Genomic DNA, 22,904 nt, shown 5'->3' on the forward strand with positions numbered 1-22,904 from the left:
GAGGAGAAAATTCTACATTTAAAATTGTATTAGTGTTGGAAAATATTATAATTCTATCTAACTTCATATATATTAATTTTATACTGTATTTTATATCAATTTACAGTAACAATAGGCAAGAATTCTTCTCTTAGAAGGAGATGTTAATGCCCTTATATAAGAGTAAATAATGAACGAAAAAGAATATTGTCAAAATTATCTTTAATTTGTAAGAAATATGAAGATTATTTACGTAGGGAAGCTCTTGTTAGCAACTCATCCTTTCTTATCGCAATAAATCACTGGAGTAAAGGATTTATAAACAGCATGTTTGAATCATTATAATGTATGTCTAACAACCGATCCATCATTCTTCCCCATAAAGATAGAGCCCCAATAAAAATCATGATTGTTGGGAGGTTATCTTTTTGAATTTTATTGTTTCAATGCTGGAATTTAATTTTTTTATGGCCATTATTATTTTTACGAGTTGTCTTGATGAGGAGATGAGTACCTATGTATGTATACCAATACTAGCGAGTTATTGAGTTCTCATCTAACTTACACTGGTTGTGATTTCATTTCATGGTGTTCCAGATTTTATTAGGCAAATTTTGATACAAAGACCATTTGCAAAATATATTAATTGCTTCCACAAATTTTATAATGTGGACATATTTTAAAGTTAATGGCGTGAGAGAACCCCAAAATGAGGTAATCTTGTTGATAATCCCTGAGTTATACATTACTTTGTAAGGTAAATTATTAACCTAGACCAGGCTCAGATTTACCGTAGGCTGGGCATATGGTAAAGATAAATATGCGGGGTACTATTTTATATATTTTTTAACTTGAATATAATTTTAATTCTTGTTTTTCTTAGAAATATTACGCGTGGGTCCCTATTTTTTACAGTAATGTGCAGGGTTTTTTTATAGGGCTTTCACATATTTAACTGAAATTTGTAGTCCAAGTCAAGGAAGGGATTCCTATCAGAAGGATCTGGGTAAGCTATGCTCCCCTTCAATCTTTTCAGTTCGTCCGTGTATATGGTTGAGTCGTTTGTTTGGACCTAAGCCCATTAGAGTATAAAAGATTGAACTTTCCCAAGTAACCGCTATTTCATACTTTTTAAAACTTTCCTTGATTTCCGTTGGCCCAGCAAATATTCTATTCAAAAATCCACCAATAATTAAAATCATCTGCATACAAAAGAATAATTGATTTTTAGACCTTTCACGAGATTACTCGATTCGAGTCTCCAGTAGAGTTTGTTGATAGCAATTTGAAACAGACCAAAGAGGACCGCTTTGTTTACTTATATTCCTTTTCTATAGAAAACTTCCCGCTTGTGTTTGTCAAACCAAGAGAAAGAGTCTTTAAGGACTCTAGATATCATATAATTGGTTTTACATCAATTTATGGGAAATTGACTTTTTCAAAATGGATTAAAATAGTGGCAAATTTTGTTCTACCTGACTTAGCAATATCGTTAGTAGACATTATGGAACGTCTAATGTCAAGGCCTTTCATGAAGCCCTTTTGTGCTGGAGAGTGGAGGTTGTTATCCGATGAAGCCGAGTGTCAAGTTAATTCTTTTGTTAAAGATTCCATTAAGGTTAAAAATGAGTTTAAGATGTCTATTTATACTCTCTATAGAGTTTTCATGCGACTTCAGCATTATTGATGTCAACCATTTTGGGAGCCTAAACAACCAAGCCTTTTTCATAACTATAAAGGAAAATAGTGAACCATAATTGTCCCTAATCCATCAAAAAAAGGTACAAATTTAAACATTTCACTAGGATTTTCAGTGACTATAATATATATTTAATTCAAATTAGATCGGAAAAAAACGCCATAATTTTGATGTCGTCCATTTTGAGTGGCTTAACAACCTATTTATATAACAATGAAGCCCCTCTTTTTTATTAATATTAAAGAAATTAGAGAACTATTGGATGTCAAAATGGGACCAACAAATAGATGACTTAAATCTTACTATCCAGTAAATTTGTATCACTCAATTGTCTTGTTTTATTATATATCTGACCCTATATCGTGGTTGTACAATCTTATTTCCATGATGTGTACATTTTACGTCATACAAATATCAAATTTGAGCATCCAAGATTGTGTCTCTTTCAATTATGATGCAATTTATGACGTCTGCGAAAACATTATATAGTGCGTCTACAAGTGACGTCAGTATCGTTTGGGGATCTAAACAACCAAGTTTTAAATCAATGATGGCTCTTTTTTCTCTCAAATTAGGAAAATAGTCATTTATTGGATGTCAAAGTGGGACCAACAAATAAAATGATCTAAACGTCACTGTTTATCCAAAATATTTCCCTCTATTGTCCAGTTTTATTATAAATATGTTATTACATTGTTATACAATATTATTTTCATATTATAGAACAAAATTAACAATTAAAATTAAATAATAAGCTATTTTTTACTAATCATTCTATTCATCTTTTCCTTAATTAATCAAAAAAATAATTAATGATATATATATCTATCTATTTTTAGTACATATTGCTTATATTAAATTCAAATATCAGTGTTTATCATTGGCATTAAATAGCACACAATGCGGATGTTAAGTCTTTTTTATTCTTGAAGCTATTTGATTAATTTTCATCAAGTTTTATTGGAAATATACTCATTTTTTGTAGTAAAAATATAAACCTTGAGCCCCCAAGATGGCGTTTCCTTCAATAATATGATTCAATTTATGACTTCAGTAAAAATGCTCTATTCAAAAAGAAATTACGCGCCCTTTTAAAGGAATTTAAAAGTACTCCAAGGCTAGCATAATTTTTTACTGAGGCGTGTTTTTTTACACACTAGAAATTGTTCTCTATATATATTCTTTAGGCTATATAGGCGTGGACTGTTCAGGAGTGAGCATTTGCATGTAAAAACTTTGTTTTAAAATTAAAACGCGTGTGCGCTGACCTGTGTGACCCTTTTTTACGAGTTGATATACTTTTCACTGGTAAAATTATACGTCTTACTTTGGACTAAGTGACACATTTCATAATCATTCATCGTTGATATATCAATTCTTGTGATATCAAACCAATTATAAGTATTTTTCTTCTGTGATTGTGAGGAAACAATGGGTAAGACGACAGTACATCACTTAGATCCAAAAATTTGTGAAAATGCAGCACTGTCTTCCATGATGATCGTGGTAGAGCTTGAAAACGGAGAAATTCGTTTCGATTGTAGCGAATGTTTTCGTCGATATCGACATCATCCCTCACTATTTCGACATTTCAAAAATGCTCATCCCGAAAAATATGAAGAGAAAGTTAGTTTGAGGAATAAGATCAAGGAACAACAAAAAATAGCAAAAACCCTGGGACTACCTTATTTCCGAAGAAAAAAATCAAAAAAGAAAAATGAATGCCAAAAAATAAGGAAAATGCTCTCGAAAATCCGAGCAAAGAATCAAACGAACTTTTGCATATTCCAAAACCAAACGAACCAGTAGAATCCTCCACGCCTTTAGTACCTCTAGTAGAACAAAATCACCAGAATAGTAGATCCATATTATCCCAAGATCCACAACGTGTTCAAAATCAATCCTTGGAAATGATAGCAATTGAGAATCAATCCCTCAGCATTCAGGATAATGGAATGTGTACTCTGACGAACAAAATACAGAATGAACCAACTTCAGTGGATGAAAAGCCCCCATTGCTTTCATCAGAGGTTGATTTATTATTTGAACAAAAGAGCACAATCAATCATATCCTCCCTGATAAGGGTGATCCAGTACTATCATCCATGGATTTGGATGCCATAATTCCCTCATTAACTACATTAGTTGAATGCAAGACAGAGACCCATAGTTTTCATAATCCAGAGACTTCTTCTTCCTTCGAACAAGAATCATATATTCTTCCACATCCTCAGAGTGTGGAGAATTCACAAGAAAATAAAGTCAAGGTCGAGGAGGATAATGATCGTTTACCCCTCAAAATTGACCATGAAGTCATTTATGAGTGCCATAAATGTCATAAACAGTTTATATATCCTCCTGATTTCAATACTCATGAGTGTATTTCTCAACCACCCACATTCGATTTTATAATGAACTCTGAGATAAAGAGGGAGAATGATCAGGAAGCTCTAGGAAGACAGTCTGAAAACACATTAGTTAATTATACCATTGGCAATTCCTTCATGGGTAATGGACACCGTTTGGTCAATAATATAGAATCATTCCATTATGACTACTAAGCCAAAGTAGTCATCAACACATTTTATGTAGGACTTTATATTTGCTCGTGAGACGTTTGAAAGCTCACTAGGACTAGATCAATTTTGAAAGACTGTGGAACGGTTTGCTTCCTTTAAAAAAACTAAAAATCAAAAAAATATAATCTTTTAAAAAAAATGCATAAAGCTTAAGGTTGAACCCTTAATTTTTTATTTTAGACTATACCACAGTTGTGTAAATAATAATTAATTGAGTCTTTCTAGAATAATTAAAAAAATATGTAATACATTTTATGCCTTGTACATATATTTTGTTTATAAATATTAATTAAATTATTGTGCTGTACATTATATTAGTTTTTTAAATCGTAGAAGGTTTGTGGGTTTTTTCCCACTCATGGTTTTTCCCATAAGGATTTGAAATAAATTTCTTTTAAATCTATAAAGTGTGTTTGATCATATTCTTGAAGATGCTTTTTGGAGATAACTCGTATCATTTATTTATATTCGAAGGCAAAATAGTTTAAGGGGAAAGTACTTGGCGCCATTTTTTCCTCCTGTACAAGAACCTTTTCTGATCCAACCAATCAAAGAACTTAGCAAGGTTTGTGGTGTATCAGATTATTTTAATTTGAAAAATGGGACATTGTGAGTTTCTCTATTGTATAATAGATAATTTCCACCCTTTTTGTTCAGTGACTATCACTTCAACAAGGTTAACATTTTGCAATGTTTTGTTTGATATAACAGGAAAACCATTTATAAGATATTTTTCATTTGACAACTAAACAAGACTCTATCTCATGTGGGGTAAGATGGTCACTTGGATCAAATGTTGGGCCATAATTATGTAATCTGAAAGATATTATATTTACAGGAAAAACTAAAATCCTCAAAAGATTAAACCAAATAGATAGTTGTTATTCTCGGCCTCCCTCCGTACTTTTTAATAGCTAAATTTCAGTTTTATGCACTTCATTTCGAATGCCGAACAGGGAAATAAATAAAAAAATATGTTTAATTTGACTTGCTGTAAATATATATATATATATATATAAGTACAGATGAAATATCAGTTAATTTTATTATATTTCGTAACGTTTTTTTTTAAAAAAGAAAAAAATGCCCAAATCAGTTGATATTTGATAGTTAGCCAATTCTTCAAAACTATGGAATTATTATTTAATAATTAGTTCTTGGGAATTATCTATAATTTAGAAGAGCTGATTTGAATTCAGCCAATCAATTTTTAGAACACTGTATAAAGAGAAAATAGTGACAAAAAAACAATTCGCCTGATAACAAATAAGGCCACTGATAGATTTGGTAATTAAAAATTCCAAAATGTAAACATATTCCCTAATACTGCAATACTTTAAGAAATTGAATTTGAGATATAAATTAAGATAAATAGTCTCAATAACATCTATAGAGAAATACATAACTAGATTTTTTAAGGTGTTAAATTATAATTAATATTTAATGTATAGTAGATTAAGATATAATAACGATTTATATTATAAATCATTGATCCGTATTATATATCTGATAAATTCACTCATAAATTTGTTAAAATAATATCAACTGATAGGAAAATAATTAATAATTAAAATGCTATCAGTTACAGGGAAAACAATGAAAAAATGGCTGCATTATTACAAAAATGTTATTCCTCCAAAAAATTCCCTTTACTCTTCAAAATCAGTTTTTATTCAATTTCTCAAAGAAAAGTAGACAAAAATGATTGATTTGTTTTCGTGACTATCTGCATTATACTATACAATTGTGATCTAAACTTTACAACGTAACAAAACTCAAACAATTTTTATTTAGAAGTTATATCAATCAATATAAAAATAAAACATAAATTAAATCGGGAAAAAAGTAGTTGAGATCAAAGTATTATGCAACAAGAACTACTACGCCTTAAAGGCTCTAATAACCGTAGTGCACACAAACATCCAACAAGGAAGGCTCACAGTCCCAGGAATCCCACTTGATAGAGACAAAAGTCGATCCAGAGGAAAGAACCAATCCGGTTTTGTAAACTGATGGACATATGTATTAAAACCGTTGAAGAATATAATGAAAATAAAACATGAGGCCTGCAATCAAGAACAAATTAATGAATGGATTATAATATAACACTTTTGTGATAAGACTTTAGATATTTACCAGAAAAGCATACATCCCTTTAGAAATCTGGCCTTTGAACTCCACCTCGTCCTTCAAACGCGCTGAATCTAATTACATAATGATATCGATACAATGATACGAAAAGATTATGAATATTAATTTTTTACTGATAGTTTCTAACGACTCCTGGATTTTATTGATTTGTCGAGTAATTTGAATGTAACGTACGTAGTCACTCCCCATGGAAACAGTGGATAATTCAGATTTCAGGTCCTGATGAGATTTGATCATATCCTTTTCTTCATTTGAGAGTATTCTACTACCCCGGACGATCTAAGACATCAGTAATAATTTTAATCTATATTTAATTGACAATCGTAAAATCCTTAATCAACATTTAAATTTGTTAAATAACAGAATGAATACAAAATATTAACAAAAAAAAAAACAATTTACCCTGTCTGTCAGGACATTAATATATTCTCGAAAAATAGCGATAATAAAAGTGATTATATGAAGATACATGGCGAAGTCGATGAATCCGTCGTCGTTATTATTTCATTCACATATTATTTATTTACGTAGGGAAGAAAACGTCATGAAGTCGTACAACTTCAAATAATTAAATCTCTCAACCTTCCCGATAAATATAAAAATAGTCTTCAAATCAGTTGGTAGTAATCCTTGTACCAACTGTCTATCCCACATTTGTTAATATTAGAGATATGAATAAGAGTTTATTCAAGTTTTGCAGATCAATAACACTAATAGGAGTAAGACAAATAGAAACAGTTGATCAGTATTACTTCGCTTGCAATGAGTTTAGTAATAAATATCTGAAGTAGCACCAACTCTAGTTGCACAACCCAGGCGTTAGGATAAAATATATCATTTTAAGAAATAAATAAAGTGGCGTATTCTTAATCGATTTGTACAATATATTTTATTCTTTAACACATGATTTTCCTTGGTTCATTTACAATTATTGTGTGACATTTTAGGTGATGTTTTCAAACTATGCGTGACATAATGGAAATAAAATGAATTTAAGTAGGTTATTTGATGTAATGAATTTAAGATTCAATAATCTTGACTCTATTTTATCACATTGAAGCTAAGGAGTGTGTTATACAAAAATTAATCACATAAAATAATCTTTAGAACAAGAACAGACTGGGAAGGAACAAAAATAGACAAGATTGTGATCATTAAAATTATCACAGGGTTATATTTGCATATCTATAAAATATATGTATAAATAAATATTTTATAATACGTTATATTAATATATATTTTTAGGTACAACATACAAAGTCACATAACAAAACTATTTGATCGATTTCCTTAATATATAAAATATTGTATTGATTAAGAGATAAGCAACATGAAGAATATCACAGATGATTTTCACAATTATCCCTAAATAAAATAATGATAATTTTACTTCCAAACTTTGATAACTCCATCTCGGGAGCCACTAATGATATACCATCGTGACGTTTCGCACATTGTAATAGCAGATATCCAATCATGATGACCTTATAGACAATGAAAGTACATAAAATATATAAATTAAATAATGGATTAAATTACCAACAACCGGGTCGTCCAATCCTATTGATTTATCCATGGTAGGATTGCTATTTCTAGAATTTGATACTTCGTCTGATTTTCCATTGACTTCTCGTATAACACGAGTTCCATCTACTAACTTGGATCTAAAATTTAAAATCAGTTCAATAAGAGTTGTATTAAATATTCAAAAAATCAATACTCACTCAAAGGATATATGGGAAGGATTTGGTTTTAGATTTTCCGTGGCAGCACTAGCAAAAACGTAAGAATTTGGCGGACTAGTTAAATCCCAGAACCTTAGTCTCATATCAGTTCCTCCAGTAATTATGGAATTAGTGTTACTTGCTTTGGAACAGATACAAAACATGGAACAGACACTATGAGGTGATGCCTAACGAAAAAAATGTTTTTCTGTTAGCATCAAATTAAGTTAAAAATTAACTCACCTCCGTTGCAGAAAGAACGGGATTATTACTTGCCCATAAAACAGTTGACCTATATTGACTTTCGACATTCCAAATCCCTACTTCATTATTCGCTTGGGTTGAAGCAATGACGCTAGCAGGTTCATTCGGATGTATCAGGGTGTCCCTAATTCGGGACTCTGATGGATGAATCCATTCAACGATAGGAATAGAAAACCTAAAGTCCCAAGTAGATAATACACCAGAAGCACTTCCAGTGACTGCCCAATACTGATCTGGAGACACGGATATTGATGTCATAAGGCCTTTATGTAAATCATTTTTTAATTTGATGGCCGGATTTTCGAATGAGGATGCTCTTAGATCCCAACCAATGATATTGCCAAAGGAAGTTCCACATACTAATATGGGAGCAGATCCATTTTCTATAAAATGAACTTGTACAGGTGGGCCATAGCGATCCACGTTTAATTCCTTTGTATCCAAGACCTTACTACCGTCCAGTCTTAAAATGGAAACATTGCCGTTTTCGGTACTAAATCCCAGTATGTCAGTGTAAGAGCAAGTAGCTAATCCAGTGATTGGAACATTATTTGGTAATTTGAAGATAGAAATGGATTCATTTGCAGTGTCAGACTCTTCAATTTTCTTAACGTTCCATATCTATATTATTTGACGTATTAAAAAAAGTACATAACCACATATTCTATGTAATTTGAAATCAAAATACCCACTCTAATAGTCCCGTCTGTAGCTGAGCTTGCAAAGATTGACTTCTTAGGAACGTTGACAAGCCTGGTTATTCCCCCCTTATGTTCATGTAAATGAGCAATAAGAGTACCTTGTGGACGCCACGCATTATTAGGAAAGTAATGAGAGGACTCTTCATTATCGGATCCGCCTTGTCGCTGTGTAAGAAGTGAATATTCTGTACATCTCCAATTTATTAAATTGGCGACTTCAACTTGACAAGGTGGTCTGTCATCTTTTACGAAATATTATAAAAAAAGATTTAGCATTTGGATTTTATTTAATATATCAACATTACATTGAATATAGGCGTCATCGTCTATATCTAGAAGGGACTTATGCATTTCTATCAGAGGAGGAGAAAATGAGTTGGTTTGCTCTAAAGCGTCCAATGCAACTTCTGGTTGAGAGTGGCGCGTAGAAACGTCCGTTCCAAACATGTGTTGCCATTCTTCATTTGCTATAGATCCAGTATGAAAGTCCTGATTGTTATATGATGGAGTTTGGGCTAGGTAAAAGAATGAAGTGAAGAATTTTGCCGCTATGTATTTGCGACTTAAACAATTTTGCCTTAAGGCCTTTTTCACTTAATATATAAATAAGTCATTTATAGGTCATTTTTGGTTAAAATTGATGTTTCTTTGCAATTTTTAAAGCAAAATATTTAATCTGTATTACTACAAAACGCATTAAATGGTTATTTTCTCTTGGAAAAAATGATGGAATCATACCCCAAAATTTTAATGCATGCACCATCAAAATCTCACTATTTAATGAATTTGAACCAGAGACAAAGTAGGTATACAATTAGTATAATAAGAAAAACAAAAATAAATAAACATGGCAACGATTCGAAATATCAGTAAGGCAAAATTACCGAGCAGCAATAATTTTAAGTAAGTGTAAATCCCTTAAAGATGACTTACTTTTGCTTAATTGTATCACGCGAATTCTGAGCTCATCTCCAGAATTGTCCATTTTCAACTTCTTCAGATCAATTATACCAGGAGAAGTTGTAGATGTTTTTTGTTTTGAAATTAGAAGATTTTTATTCCGGCTCAATTTCATTATATTTTCCTTCATGTACAAAATTTTATTCTCGGTCGATGATGACATACCTATTACGAATATAAATTAAAAAGCCATTAGAGAGCCTTTTCCACTTTTCAAAAAATACCATCAGAGATGAGTCGTTTAAAGAGGAGTTTGAGTTTGACTTCCATATCAGGATAACTTATCTGTAAAATAAATCTGGTCGTTATTTCTATTCCAATATATCTAAAAAGAATGGACAAACATTTTGAGGACTCTTGATAGCTGAACTTCTTGATGTTTTCCTATTTTCTAAAACTTTGAACAATTTTTCAATGTCGGGTGACATGATTATTCCATCAAAAACATTTCGAGGAATGGGAGATTCCAAATTGGAAAGAATAAGTACAGGTATGGACATCTGGACAACTTTACATTTAAGGAAAGGTTCCATAAGTGTTCCTATCTTGACATGTATATCAACATTATCTAATTTCTGACATGCAATGGAGACAAATCCTATAATGTATCAAAATCAAGCCATCGTTTTAATAAAGTTAATCAAAATACCAGCAGTTGCTTGACGAATCCAAAGGCTGGGATGTAATAAGTAAGGAACTGTTTCCCTTAAAAGTTCATATATGGCCATTTTATGTAATAATCCAGACAAAGTGAGACGAGCCATTGCTGATATGCACTCAGAGATGACAAACTCTTCAGGATCACAAAGTCCTTGTTGTAACAATGGTAATAGTATGGGAGAGCACTGATTACCAACATAAGAAGCGACACCCACGATATTTTCGTAAAAAGAACGTCTCAACTGAGAATCTTCTTTGTCGTTAAGAAAAGTGATCATGTGAGATAGAAGTACATCATTGGCTGAAATATTTAAATAAGTGCTCATTAGATTATATGGTATGACTTGGACAATTTAGGTACCTTTTAATTTACCAAAAAACAGCGAAAGCTTTTTAACACTATACTCCATGAGTGTTTGTTTGACTAAATTATCCACGTCAGATAATAACACAGATACCATGTGTGATAAACAGTTATGAAGATCCGATATCTCAGCCTCATACGATGAAATAGGACGGTCAGGATCATCTTCTCCAGATACCATGACCATATCCAGAAATCGAACAGATTCTAAAGCAATGTCTGCAATATTTTTTGCTAATGCGGTTCGAACTAAAACGATTCTATCGTTACACAAAGGAGCAAGCGCGGGAAGTATATAATCTGGAAATATATTGCCTTCAGAAGGATCTAAACAGTTAATTTTAGACAAGGATTTAGTCAATGAGTCTATCGCAGAAATTCGAACGGAGGAAGAGAAATCTGTAAGAGAGTCAATCTGGAAACAAACATGTAAAGAATATAATGCCTATATGGGTTGAGACGGATATCAAAACCTACGATATAAGGAATAACTCTATCTAAGACAATATCTTCTGGTAAATGGGTTGCAAGTTTGACAAGTATGCTAAGGGCGAGGAGCTTTGAATCTGCAAAGCCTAAGGAACGCATATTGGATGTAACGAGAGAAGTGATTAGAATGAGCCCCTCTCCGTCAAAGTCATCCACATTAGTTTCTTTCATCTTTATGATGTGATCAATATCAAGGGAGAGCCGGCCAATTTTTTGGTCAGGGGTCATTTTATACTCTGATGAAAAAAGTTGCATGTAGGATTGAAGAAAGGAATAAAAATATGTTGGGAATAAATGAGACTTTTCTTCGGATAAATATTGATTTGCGGAATTTCTTTGGATGGGATCTGCTTGAATCATGTGGAGAGTCAATTTCTATATATATATATAATTAAAAAAAAAAAGAAGAAGGCATTTGATCATATATGAATTGGCATTCTATGTGAATTTTGATTCACTCACTTTAATAGACTCGTCGTTGATTTTATCAATCACGGATTGTGGAGAATACTCACTACTTTGATACGCCAGTAGCTGTGAAAAAGTAAAGGGAATGGATCCATCAGTAAAGAGTTCAATCAAACAACAGCCTAAAAAATATATACTTTTATAAATTGACTATAAACTAAAATATGATGTTTTGCGAAAAGTGTTACCCGCAGAGAAAATGTCCATAGAAGGGAGGAGTTCTCCATCGCTAAAGGTATCTGGTAGAAGGGGTTCGAGGGAGGGATCCTTTTGATTGGCCTCCTTTCCCACCTGAGAGCGGGATTTAAATCTTTCTGGTGCAACATAGCAAGTCCTTCTCCGAGAAGTATCAAAGAAGTAAGAGAAGTCTGCGGGATTATCCTTAGGCAAAAAAGTGGGCTTGTAAGAGGCAAAATCCGAAAGGAAGAGCCAGTTGCACCCCGTTAAAAGCACATTTTCTGACTTGATGTCCCCGTGGACCACTCCATGCTTGTGCGCTTGCTGAATGGCCAACAAGAGTTGGAAGGCGAGCCAGAGCTTTTCCTTGTTTTTGAGAAAGGGTCTAGTGCTGAGGCGATCATAGAGGGAATATTTGATGTAGGGTCTCACTAGGAAGGCCATTCGCTCACTCAAAGTGGCTCGCACAAAGGGGAGGCAGTGAAAGGCGCCTCCCAAAAGCCGTTTCAATTCCAGGACTCGAATGCGGTGATCGTTGAGATTTAAACTCAAATCCTGGATAGTAAACACTTTGAGTACAACAAAGTGATCATTCTTTTCCCGGGCAAGAGCCACTTTAAAGAACCGAGTGCTCCCTAAATTCGTCTCGAACTCCAAATCTCCAATATCCGTCATGTAATGCTCCACTGGGAAGATCTGAGACGGAGCCTTGGACACGAGTTGATTCCCCATTTCTTGGAATTCTCTTCTTCTTCCTTCTAACGCAAGTTCCAGATAATGAGTCCAGAATCCCTCCACCCAATTGTTGATGAATTGGATATCCGATAGGATATTATATCTGTCACACACAAACACACTCCTCTAATAGTATTACTTAATAATATTATGAATTACATCAATAGCCAAAATATGTAATATATTGACATCACGGCCAAATACATGGCCCACTTCTTTGTGGCTAGCAAATATTATTTCAATAGTGCATGATTTTACGGATGTAGGGAAGACTGGAATAGGTTGCAGCACTTTATATAATATTTCTACGTTATAAATTAATTATTGTGATTTATAAATTCAGGGGTGTATAAAATATGTCCTAGAAAGCGGGAGTTTTTTCCCCCTAGTTCCCTATGTGAAGAGAGTTAAATATTTTAGTTAATGACAACCGACTATAACTGATTCCCACAATATATATCATAGAAATACACAAATCAATTCCTGTAACCAATGAACTCAAAGCCGACCTTAGCTATTGTGGGCCCCTTGCAATGCAGATTGCATATCGGACAATATTCAAATAATTGTAGGAATAGGGTTTATAACAAACAATTTTGAACGACAAGTTATTTTTTAGAAAAGACAAAATTTTGAATGCAGAATATGTAATGTTAATTTCAAAAAACGTTTCCTTTTCGACAAATTTGATAATAGGTTTTTAGTTGAGGGTAGCATTTTCCTGTAATCACGGGCCTGAGTGGATCTAAAGTAAATGCAAGGGCGTCTGTAGAATATATTGAGAGTTTGGGGTATAGTTAATTTGTGCCCCAGTCCTGAATTTGATCAAATGACCTATTTTATAATAAAAGATTGGTTTCCCCTATTTTCCCATTAAAAACAAAGAAATAATTGATCAAGACACACAAAATTCTTTGAATGAAGGGGAGGGGCACCTTTCGTACGCCCTAGAAATGTGCTGAGTACGTTCTTATTTTCCTACCAACGCCCTATTTTATTAATGAATAATGATATTTATCTACTGACCCAGTAAAGAAATTTCTCATTTTGCTCAAATGTCCTTTATTTTGCTAAATAGATTTCTCAATTATCTTTTAATCAGGCGCAAGGCCTATTGGAAGTGCAGTAATTCTGTGACCGCAGTGACTTACCTTTAGAAACACAACACTGCCTACCTTTAGAAAGTCAAGAAAAAAAAAGAAGTAGAAATTAAGTCATATAGGATCAGATATCGTTATACTCACTCTCCGTGAAGAAACCAAAAGAGTGAAATAACCTGTTTTTTTTCCTCAGTAGTGTGACAACTTAGCCTTTAATCCTGATTTGCCAAAAAAATTAATTTACTTTGTGAAATATAAAGAATTTTATTCTATAAAGAAAGATAATAGATTCCCTTAGATACACGTCGCAAGATAAGAAACTATTCATTCAAACGATTATGAATAACTTAACTTGAAAATTACAATCAAATTTGCTTAGAAAAATATTTTCTTTTGATAGACTATTTGTATGGCGGATCTGTAATAGGTGTATAGGTTTAAATTAATTATAATTATGGTTTTAGAGGTATATAAGTATCCTCTGATAAGACATGGGTCTACGAACAACCATAAAATTCAACTTTTACATTATTATAAGAGGTTGGTATTCCGCTAATTAGTGGACTAAGAAGAAATCGCGTATTGACAAATTAGTGATTAGCAGAAATCCAAAGTTATAAGAACACTAATCCCCTGATTACTTCTTACTTAATTAGAGATGTTCTGGTTTTTGAAGATTTGATATTTGACCCTATAGTTTCAGTAACACTTCTGTTTGGGCACACCAATTTCCAATTTTCAAATGGTTGGATTTATAAGCCTGTTGCCTTAGTCATGCCGTCCTGTTAGCACCACTTCCATTAGGTCAAATGATCTCTATACCGCTTATATATTCTTCATCCCTCGTTTCCGGCGAACATTTGACCTAGACGGATTCCTTGGTAATCCGCAGATCATTTGACAGACCTTTGCATTAAAATAATAAAAGGAATCTATAAAAATAATGGAATTAGCGATACCAGAACAGCCAAAAAATTAAAGGGTTAGTTTTAAGTAGTCTAACACAAATTTAGGGATTGCTCACCTCTGAATAAAATACATAATTAATTAGTGAGTGAAACTTATGCCATGAAAACAGAAAACCCACCCTCAACACCTACTCCGTCTCCCCTATAGTTTCCCTCCTTCTTTCTCTCTGTTTGTCACTTTGTTTATGTTTGTATGTCTCTTCTCTCTCTTATTCTTTCTTTCCTTTTTGATTTCTTCTATTAAAAAAAATTGCAAGTTTCAATTGAAATTCTAGCTCTAATTTAGGTAGTGTCACTGTATAGGTGAAAGCTGTGGCGGTTAAATTCTACAGCCTGCTGGTCGAGATGTCTCTGAGTGCATAGGTGGAAATCCTTTCTTTCTCTTGGGAGATGTTGTCCAAAATCGATTTGAATGGATCTGAGGAGCTCCAAGTGACTCAAAGCTCGATCCAGTCCCTGATTCATAATCAAAAGGAGGATGAGGTTGGGGAGGAGAAGATGAAGAAGGAGCATGCGAGGGAGGAGGCATTGAATGAATGGGTGGCTGGCTATTTAGGGACGGCAGAGATTCCTCTCTCGGAATCCTCGGTGGTGAGGAATTACATTCGACGTCTCCGCTCCGACAAGCGAAGAGTTCATTCCTCTGTTCGTTTCATCGTGTACAAAGGTGGTTCTCTTAATCATTAATGCGTCATGATAAAAACTCATTACGATCCATTCTTTTTCAGATCGAATTCGCCTTCTCCATCACCGAAAAGGATCACTTTTTGCAGAGTTTTATTTTAAAGATCTATCTTTTGCCTCCGTCTCTCCGGATGATACTAAAATCTTTGCGTTAGTCATTACAAAGCCTCGAACAGGAGCCTCATGTCATGTTTTCAGCTTATCCTCGCCCTCTCTTCCCCTCGTCAATCTTCTTCAATCCCTTTACTCATCATCGGATGACTCCTTCAATACTGAGCAACTCGAGCAGCTCAATACAGCACAAAACCTACGTCAATCTGTCTTAAAATACCTTCCCTATAGTCACAATGGCAAAAAAGAAGAGAAACCTTATAATTTCCTCGAGTGTTGTGACACCCTTGATGGTCTTCTGCCATTGGCCAAACAAGGATTAAACAGTTCAAAATCTTTAGAGGAATTGGGTCAAAGGTTCATGGATACCGAAAAAGAATCAAAATCCAAAATGAATTCTAATATTTTGAAGCCAACAGATCTTTATCCAATGGAGACAAATGGCCTTAAAACCAGTTCTTCACAGGCGATTTTGAGGTCGAATGGAGTTGTTGATTTACATGCAAAGAAGGGGAGGGAAGGCATTGAGATGGGACGTCGACTAGTAGAAAATAATCATGTCAAGCCTACACAGTCCTACACTAGAATACAAAATTGGGCACAGGATTTCGAAATTCTACTTGAGGATCCTCTAGGGTTTCAACTCTTCAGCGTGAGTGATTCATTTTTTACAAATAATTTGGAATTTGTCTTAAAATTATTCTATCCTATTAGGACTTCTTGAAAACGGAGTTTAGTCATGAAAATATTGCATTTTGGAAAGAATGTGAACAATATCGTACAACTACAGAGCTTCCAAATCGAAAGAAGATGGCTGAATCCATCGTGGAACACTATTTAGATCCTGGTGCTCCTGATCCTGTGAATGTTGACTCTGAAGCAAAATCCTTTACTCAGAAATTTTTGTCTCAATCTTCTCCGGACCTTTTTGTACAAGCTCAACGTCAGATTTTTAATTTGATGAAGTATGATTCATTCAGAAGATTTGTCCTGTCAGATGTTTATAAAGAATGTTTGGATGCGGAAGCCAATGGAAAAGACCTTCCTGAGCCTAAGAAAGATGCTTTGAATAATAGTTCAATTTTACAAGAGTGCATCAATCAGGAAAATAAAAAATCTAAGAATTTGAATTATGCCAGAAGAAAAAGCCTACTTCCATTCTCATTCAAGCACTCAAATAGCAATACTCAATCAAAAATGAACTCAAAGGAACAATCCTCAGAATCAAAAAAATCATCACAGGAAGGCTCTACTAATACTAAATCTTCCAAAACCTCAAAAGAAGAAACTGATGGGATTTTAGTGCGATTAATCCTACCTGATAAAGCTACAACCGTTGTTCAAGTTCGAACTGGAGAATCAATTCGATCCATGGTCGCCAGATTATTGGAAAAAAGAGGATTATATTTTACCTCATTCGATGCATTTATTACCAATTCTGACAAACCTCTCAACCTCAGTACAGATTCAGCATCCATTGGAACTCAGGAAGTACGAGTTGAGCCCCGTAATTTATTTCGAATTGAGCTTCCCTCTAAGAAATCAATTGGAGTTAAAGCAAAGCCTACGAAGCGTATTTATGAAGTATTGGGACCGATTCTCCTTCAGTATGGTTGGAATCTGGCTTGTGTCGTTGTTAAACTGGAGAATCATTTAACAAAGTTACATTCAGATATTGACCTAAATGATTATGTTTCATCTATTGATAACACTCGATTAGTCATCAGTAATCGAATGGATGAAATCAGTCCCAAGTTGTTGGAAGAACTTTTAATTGATAAATCTAATTTTTAATTGGAATTATAACCCCTCTCCTTCCCTCCTCAATCGAGTCGAAATATGTACTACATAAATTACATATTGATGAAGTCATTTTTTTAAACACTTATTATAAATTTTTTTTTATATATACATTATATTGAGTTAGAATCATTTTTACTCGAATTGAGGCGTCTTAGGGCATGGCTTTGATCTACAACCAAGAAAATCCGTAACCTAAATTATGTAGGTTTTCTATTTTTGATACCAAAAAATGTAAAAAATTATAGAACTTTTATATATTTTTTCAACCGTCTGTTTATTTTTGTACATTGATTGATTAAAAAATATTTTAATACAGCATTAAAAATATTTATTTAATATTTCTGTTCAGAGAATTAAAGATTTTTTTATTTATTTCATTGGTCATTAATATGTTAATACATTAATTTATTCTATTTTATACAGATATTACTTTTTAATGTAATTAAATGTACAAAACCTATAGTTTCGATATACGTTCAACCCCGGAGCTAAAAAAAAAAAAATTATAATTATAATGTTTATTCATATTCATTGGCTCCGGGTTTATGTATTAACATATTAAGGAATTTGTTCATTTCACTTAATTTTTTTTTATGGTCTGGATGATAAAAAAATTAGCGAAAAAAGGGTTAAAAAAAATTTTATGAAAGTTTTTTTTCTGATAAGATAGTTAATTCGGGCTAATTACTCAGCAGAGACAAAATATTATTTTTTAAGTTTTTTTTAACACCTGTGGATTTTTGAAAAAAAATGTTTGAATTTTTTTCTAAAAAACTTAATTTTTTGTGAATAGCCATGGATTTTTGAAATTAAATAAAAAAAAAAAGATTTTATTTTTTTGCTAAAACATTCGAAAAACCAGGTACCTTCCCAAAAAGTATAATTCTACGGACACCACTGGGATTGATAATAGTAATTGGGTATTAACTTTTCATAAATACACAGGGTGGGAATTTTAAATCCGGAACAAGTTTAGACCTCAATATCATGCCAACCATCAGATCTATGTTTATGAATAGATTATTAAGTTTAAGAAACTGCCCAAATCAACTGTTTACAATGTTGCCAATACTTTCAAGGAGTCTGATGGTTTGGGAACACCTACAAAGAAGACATATGATCTTTTTGGCTAATATTGTTATTAAACTAATGGAATACACGATTAAAATGAAGGTACATGTAGACTCCTAGCTCCCCGGATCTGAGCCCCTTGGACTACTATGTGTGGCGAGTCTTGGAGAGAAAGTACAATACATCTGCACATAACTGTTGACTCCTTGTGGGCAAGAAGTTCAAGGCCCGCGCCAGGTTCAGGGCCAGGTTTTGGTTGAAACTGGAGGTTGGTTGGTTTGAGTGATTGACTACACGATGAATTCATTATTCTCCAATTTTCAGTGAATTTAAATTCTACTTGTATGATAATCCATATGTACTGAGTACTAAATCAGTATACTAATCAAAAAGTTATCATGAAGGTCGCTCCACCCTTTTTAAGTTACAAAAATGAACAATTTTTGAAAATTTCTTCTTCATAAAATTAATAATAATTGCTGCAAATTATGCAGCAGGGTAAAAAATTTAATATTTGATTTTTTTTTTTCTATAGATATAGATTTTTGGATTTTTTTCTCCAAAAAAATGAATTTTTATGAATAATTGTGGATTTTTGAAAAAAAAAATTGAAACTTTTTTGAACAGCCGTGTATTTTTTTTTTTTTTTTTCGAATAGCTTTGGATTTTCAATTTTTGTTTTTGAAATTTTTTATGAATACCTATGGATTTTTGAAACGTTTTTCAAAAAATTATAATTTTGGGATTTTTTTTTCAACAAAATTCCAAAAACTGTTCATATTTAAGTTGAGCTGATATTTTAAAAAACTACGCATAATGTAGTTTATTTTAAGGATGCCATTTTTGTAAAATAAAAAAAGTGCTAGGAGAAAGCGGGAGCGAGACTTACAGTACTAGATATCACTCAAATACAACTTCTACTTCAGGGCTTGAATAACTCATGCAAACTATTGAAAGTGTTCTTCAGTTAACATTCAAAATATCAAAAACTGTGAAAGTATATAAATTAAAAAATTTGTGACAGCGGTGGGATTCGAACCCACGCCCTTTCGGACTGGTGCCTAAAACCAGCGCCTTAGACCACTCGGCCACGCTGCCTTCGGTATATGGGCTTAACTGTATTTTATAAATAAAGAAATTGCGGCTGGACGTCTTCATTTGTTCCAACTACAAATCTGCGCCGGCTCACTGCGCCAAAATGGTCAAAAATGGACTCCTAGTCAATGTTTTAGCTTTCATGAATATCGAGACCTTGCCTCCAGAGCTACTGATATGAGCCCCTTGGACTTTCTATGTCTAGGGGAAGTTAAATTGCAAAGCCTGTTCCAACTCCCACCCCTCTTTGAAGAACAGTATCTGTGTGGGGCCAAAAAGTTGGATCTTACTCACGTCAGAAACGTCTGTGCCAGCATTGTGTACATCATCTAGCGTGTGGTTGCAGCTGAAGCGGCCAAATCGAATAAAATTTAATTTGTATACTTTTAACGATAAATAAAGGCCATAGACCATGTTTCTCTCTGTATTGATCTTGATAAGGTCAAAATTTGTCCGGATTTATCTATTGGACTCTGTATATACTAAGAATGTGTTTTTTATAAATAAAGGACCCAAAATTTCGTATAATATTCCATTTTTTTTTAAATAATGGAGTTCTTCATATCTTTTTAGTTGTTATGGAATGTAAAAAGTAGTAAAAATACAACATTATGTTAGTATTTACTATATCTTTCTATACAGAAAATAATTTGTGTATCACATGTTAGGTATTTAATATTTCCTTACATGTTCTTAACTTCTTGTATGTTCGTCTATGTATTATAAGTACTGTGTTTTACGTATTATAAATAGTCCTGTATTGTGTAAATAAATTAGAGTATAGTGAGAATACACATGATTCTAAAAACAGTGTTACATTATTCCTCCACGTGAATTCTTCTCCTCATTTCTCTCGGTCATCCTGGATCTCTCCTATTATAAATAAGCTTGTGTCTCTCCCTCGTCAAAACGCAACATTACAATAAGTGAAGGTTATTTGAGCATCTTCACTGACTTCAAAAATTGCATCGAAATTGAAAAAGACGCTATCTTATTGGCTCAAAGTTGATAATTTTACTTTATAAAATGCACAAATTTCCAATTAATCTTAATTAACTCCATCAAATGCATTATGAACAATAAAAAAAAGTCTTAACATTTGTATTGAGTATTACTTGATGTAGGTATGTTACAAAATGCCAATTTACAGCGCGATAAACACTTGTAGGAGGCGTGCGCAGAAGTCTAGAAGTATTTTGGAAATTACCAAAGAAATGCTAAATTTTCATTACTTAAATGAGAAAATTCCATTTGACGTAGATTATACTTAACGTAGATAAATTTTTAATCTTTCACCCAGTTTACATATTTTTTTTTCCAATACGTTGCTTCGTTTAATTGCAACATTCGCTGGAAAATAAGTTACCTCAAAATAGCCTTCAAAACTTCAGATGGCTTCAAATGGATTACATAAAACTTACGATGGTCGTTAATGCAATTGTTTATATAGTATTTTGTAAAGTTTCCGATTAATTTGTTGATGAAAAATATCAAAATTTTATTCCGAGATTAGTACCTTCAATCTCTATTACTGTGCAATATGAAAGTATTTCGTCATAATATTATTATTTTTTAATTGCAGGTATTTAAAAATAAAATCTTTTGCACAATACTGTACTCTATAATTATTGCCTAAAATAAAACTAATCCATATTGAAAAAGGGAACAGGCCATTTACCCACGGACAAACAACCCCCTACCAACTACCCCTGGACCCTTTACCCCCTCCTTTTCTATCATTATTATTGAGAAGTATAGTTAGTAAATGATAGAGGGCCATAGTAATAAATGAATGTTATGGTTGTTTGGAGCGGTTGTTGAGCAATGAAACTTTCAAGTTCGAATCGGATAGTAATCATGAGTTCAACAAGTAAATCATCCAAACTTTAATACAAAAATAAAAGCATTCTTCAATTCATATAGATACTTAGCATAATTGTTTCGCCATAGGCATAAGATACAATAAATATTTCTAATAATTCCTAATTTAATTTCCTTAATTCCATGACAAAAAGTTGGTAAAAAGTTGAGTTTTAGTTGTTTAATGATACGATGAATTTAGGGATAGATTATATTGAACGAGTATGTACATGATGTTATAATAAATCTCCGAGAAGGAATTTTCGGATAACTCCTTAAATACAGGTAAATAAATTCATGCATATCCAAAATAAATAGGTTAATCATATCTAATTTTTAATATATGTGTTTCCACATTACAAAAGCTAAAAAGACTCATCCCAAATCTTCTCACTAGGCATATTTGTAATGGAAACATTCAAAATATTGACTTAGATATATATACTTATTATTTGGTTTTTTGATCAGATATATTTAAACTTCCTATTACGAGTAATGTAGAATATCCGTCTTGTATCCCCCATGATTAGAAAACTTAAAGTTCCTCTGTATTAATTGACAAATGTATTAATTTATAACTACAGTTGCTCGATAGGATTTGAGACTTGCGACTCGACTTGATCTCACTACCAAAGACTTGCAACTCGACATTGAATGTGGATATAATCTATTGTAAACTCAAGAAAATTATTGACACTATAGACTCTATATTATAACTATGGATCATAGAGAAAGATTTATATATAAAAATTGATACAAATCGCCTTCCTTTATTCAATGTAAATAATATTTACATTAAACTGGCAAGAAATCTTAAAGATTACCCAATGAAAAATCAAAAAAAAATTATTTATATTAATCTTATTTATGTTAAAATTATAAAACTAAAACGATTTACTATAAACGATTATTATATCATAGGTAAATTTCTATTGTAAAAACTCCTTCTATACAACATTTTATATTATTTCTGTCCGTTTGATGCAAATATGTTACAACCTACACCCCTTTTGACACGCTTAAAAGTGCAATATATCCATGTGAAAATACTCATTCTGGTAAATATAAGCAATTTTTTTAAATGTTGTACCCTTTGACTTATTTATTGTCATTGGGATTGGGGATACATTATCTCACTTATCCTCTTCCTAATTCTCTATTTTAATTTGTATTTAATATACGTTCTTATGTTTTCTTCACGTTACATTTTTTGGATTTTTAATTTTTTTAAAGTCTGTATCTGTCTACGTTTTTGAAATAAA

The 22,904-nt window shown here is 32.6% G+C and overlaps 3 protein-coding genes and 1 non-coding gene across 4 annotated transcripts; 1 reads left to right on the forward strand and 3 right to left on the reverse strand.

Moving 5' to 3' along the window:
- Positions 1-6,027: 6,027 nt before the first annotated feature.
- LOC121125121 (guided entry of tail-anchored proteins factor 1) lies at positions 6,028-6,971 on the reverse strand. The gene is made up of 4 exons (XM_040720234.2): positions 6,811-6,971; positions 6,522-6,687; positions 6,394-6,461; positions 6,028-6,323 (listed from the first exon to the last, which is right to left on the reverse strand). Exons 1-4 carry the CDS (start codon positions 6,877-6,879, stop codon positions 6,138-6,140), a joined length of 489 nt encoding a protein of 162 aa, XP_040576168.1. The 5' UTR covers positions 6,880-6,971; the 3' UTR covers positions 6,028-6,137.
- A 591-nt stretch (positions 6,972-7,562) lies between these two features.
- On the reverse strand, positions 7,563-13,343 carry Vps15 (vacuolar protein sorting 15). The gene is made up of 14 exons (XM_040720233.2): positions 12,227-13,343; positions 12,033-12,160; positions 11,559-11,945; positions 11,079-11,496; positions 10,707-11,018; positions 10,402-10,655; positions 10,282-10,342; positions 10,031-10,222; positions 9,403-9,612; positions 9,089-9,339; positions 8,376-9,017; positions 8,133-8,320; positions 7,948-8,072; positions 7,563-7,892 (listed from the first exon to the last, which is right to left on the reverse strand). The coding sequence occupies exons 1-14, from the start codon at positions 12,945-12,947 to the stop codon at positions 7,795-7,797; spliced, it is 3,987 nt and encodes a 1,328-aa protein (XP_040576167.1). The 5' UTR covers positions 12,948-13,343; the 3' UTR covers positions 7,563-7,794.
- An 833-nt stretch (positions 13,344-14,176) lies between these two features.
- On the forward strand, positions 14,177-17,969 carry loco (locomotion defects). Its single transcript, XM_040720323.2, has 3 exons — positions 14,177-15,685; positions 15,747-16,465; positions 16,528-17,969. The coding sequence occupies exons 1-3, from the start codon at positions 15,409-15,411 to the stop codon at positions 17,605-17,607; spliced, it is 2,076 nt and encodes a 691-aa protein (XP_040576257.1). The 5' UTR covers positions 14,177-15,408; the 3' UTR covers positions 17,608-17,969.
- A 1,736-nt stretch (positions 17,970-19,705) lies between these two features.
- Positions 19,706-19,785, reverse strand: TRNAL-UAG (transfer RNA leucine (anticodon UAG)). The gene has a single exon. It is a non-coding gene; the product is annotated as a tRNA-Leu (tRNA).
- Between the last annotated feature and the right edge of the window lie 3,119 nt (positions 19,786-22,904).

This window comes from Lepeophtheirus salmonis, chromosome 10, assembly GCF_016086655.4.
Source record: "Lepeophtheirus salmonis chromosome 10, UVic_Lsal_1.4, whole genome shotgun sequence".
Classification (NCBI taxonomy): domain Eukaryota; kingdom Metazoa; phylum Arthropoda; class Copepoda; order Siphonostomatoida; family Caligidae; genus Lepeophtheirus; species Lepeophtheirus salmonis.

Bases quoted from the DNA above. Each gene is read 5' to 3' on its own strand.
- LOC121125121 (XM_040720234.2), bottom strand. From the start codon at position 6,879: ATGTATCTTCATATAATCACTTTTATTATCGCTATTTTTCGAGAATAT. The intron at 6,688-6,810 runs GTAAATTGTTTT...CTGATGTCTTAG, and splicing joins TTAATGTCCTGACAGACAGG to ATCGTCCGGGGTAGTAGAAT. The intron at 6,324-6,393 runs GTAAATATCTAA...TCTTGATTGCAG, and splicing joins AAGGGATGTATGCTTTTCTG to GCCTCATGTTTTATTTTCAT.
- Vps15 (XM_040720233.2), bottom strand. From the start codon at position 12,947: ATGGGGAATCAACTCGTGTCCAAGGCTCCGTCTCAGATCTTCCCAGTG. The intron at 10,223-10,281 runs GTATTTTTTGAA...TATTCGTAATAG, and splicing joins TAAACGACTCATCTCTGATG to GTATGTCATCATCGACCGAG. The intron at 8,073-8,132 runs GTGAGTATTGAT...TTTAAATTTTAG, and splicing joins CCTTCCCATATATCCTTTGA to ATCCAAGTTAGTAGATGGAA.
- loco (XM_040720323.2), top strand. From the start codon at position 15,409: ATGTTGTCCAAAATCGATTTGAATGGATCTGAGGAGCTCCAAGTGACT. The intron at 15,686-15,746 runs GTGGTTCTCTTA...ATTCTTTTTCAG, and splicing joins TCGTTTCATCGTGTACAAAG to ATCGAATTCGCCTTCTCCAT. The intron at 16,466-16,527 runs GTGAGTGATTCA...CTATCCTATTAG, and splicing joins TAGGGTTTCAACTCTTCAGC to GACTTCTTGAAAACGGAGTT.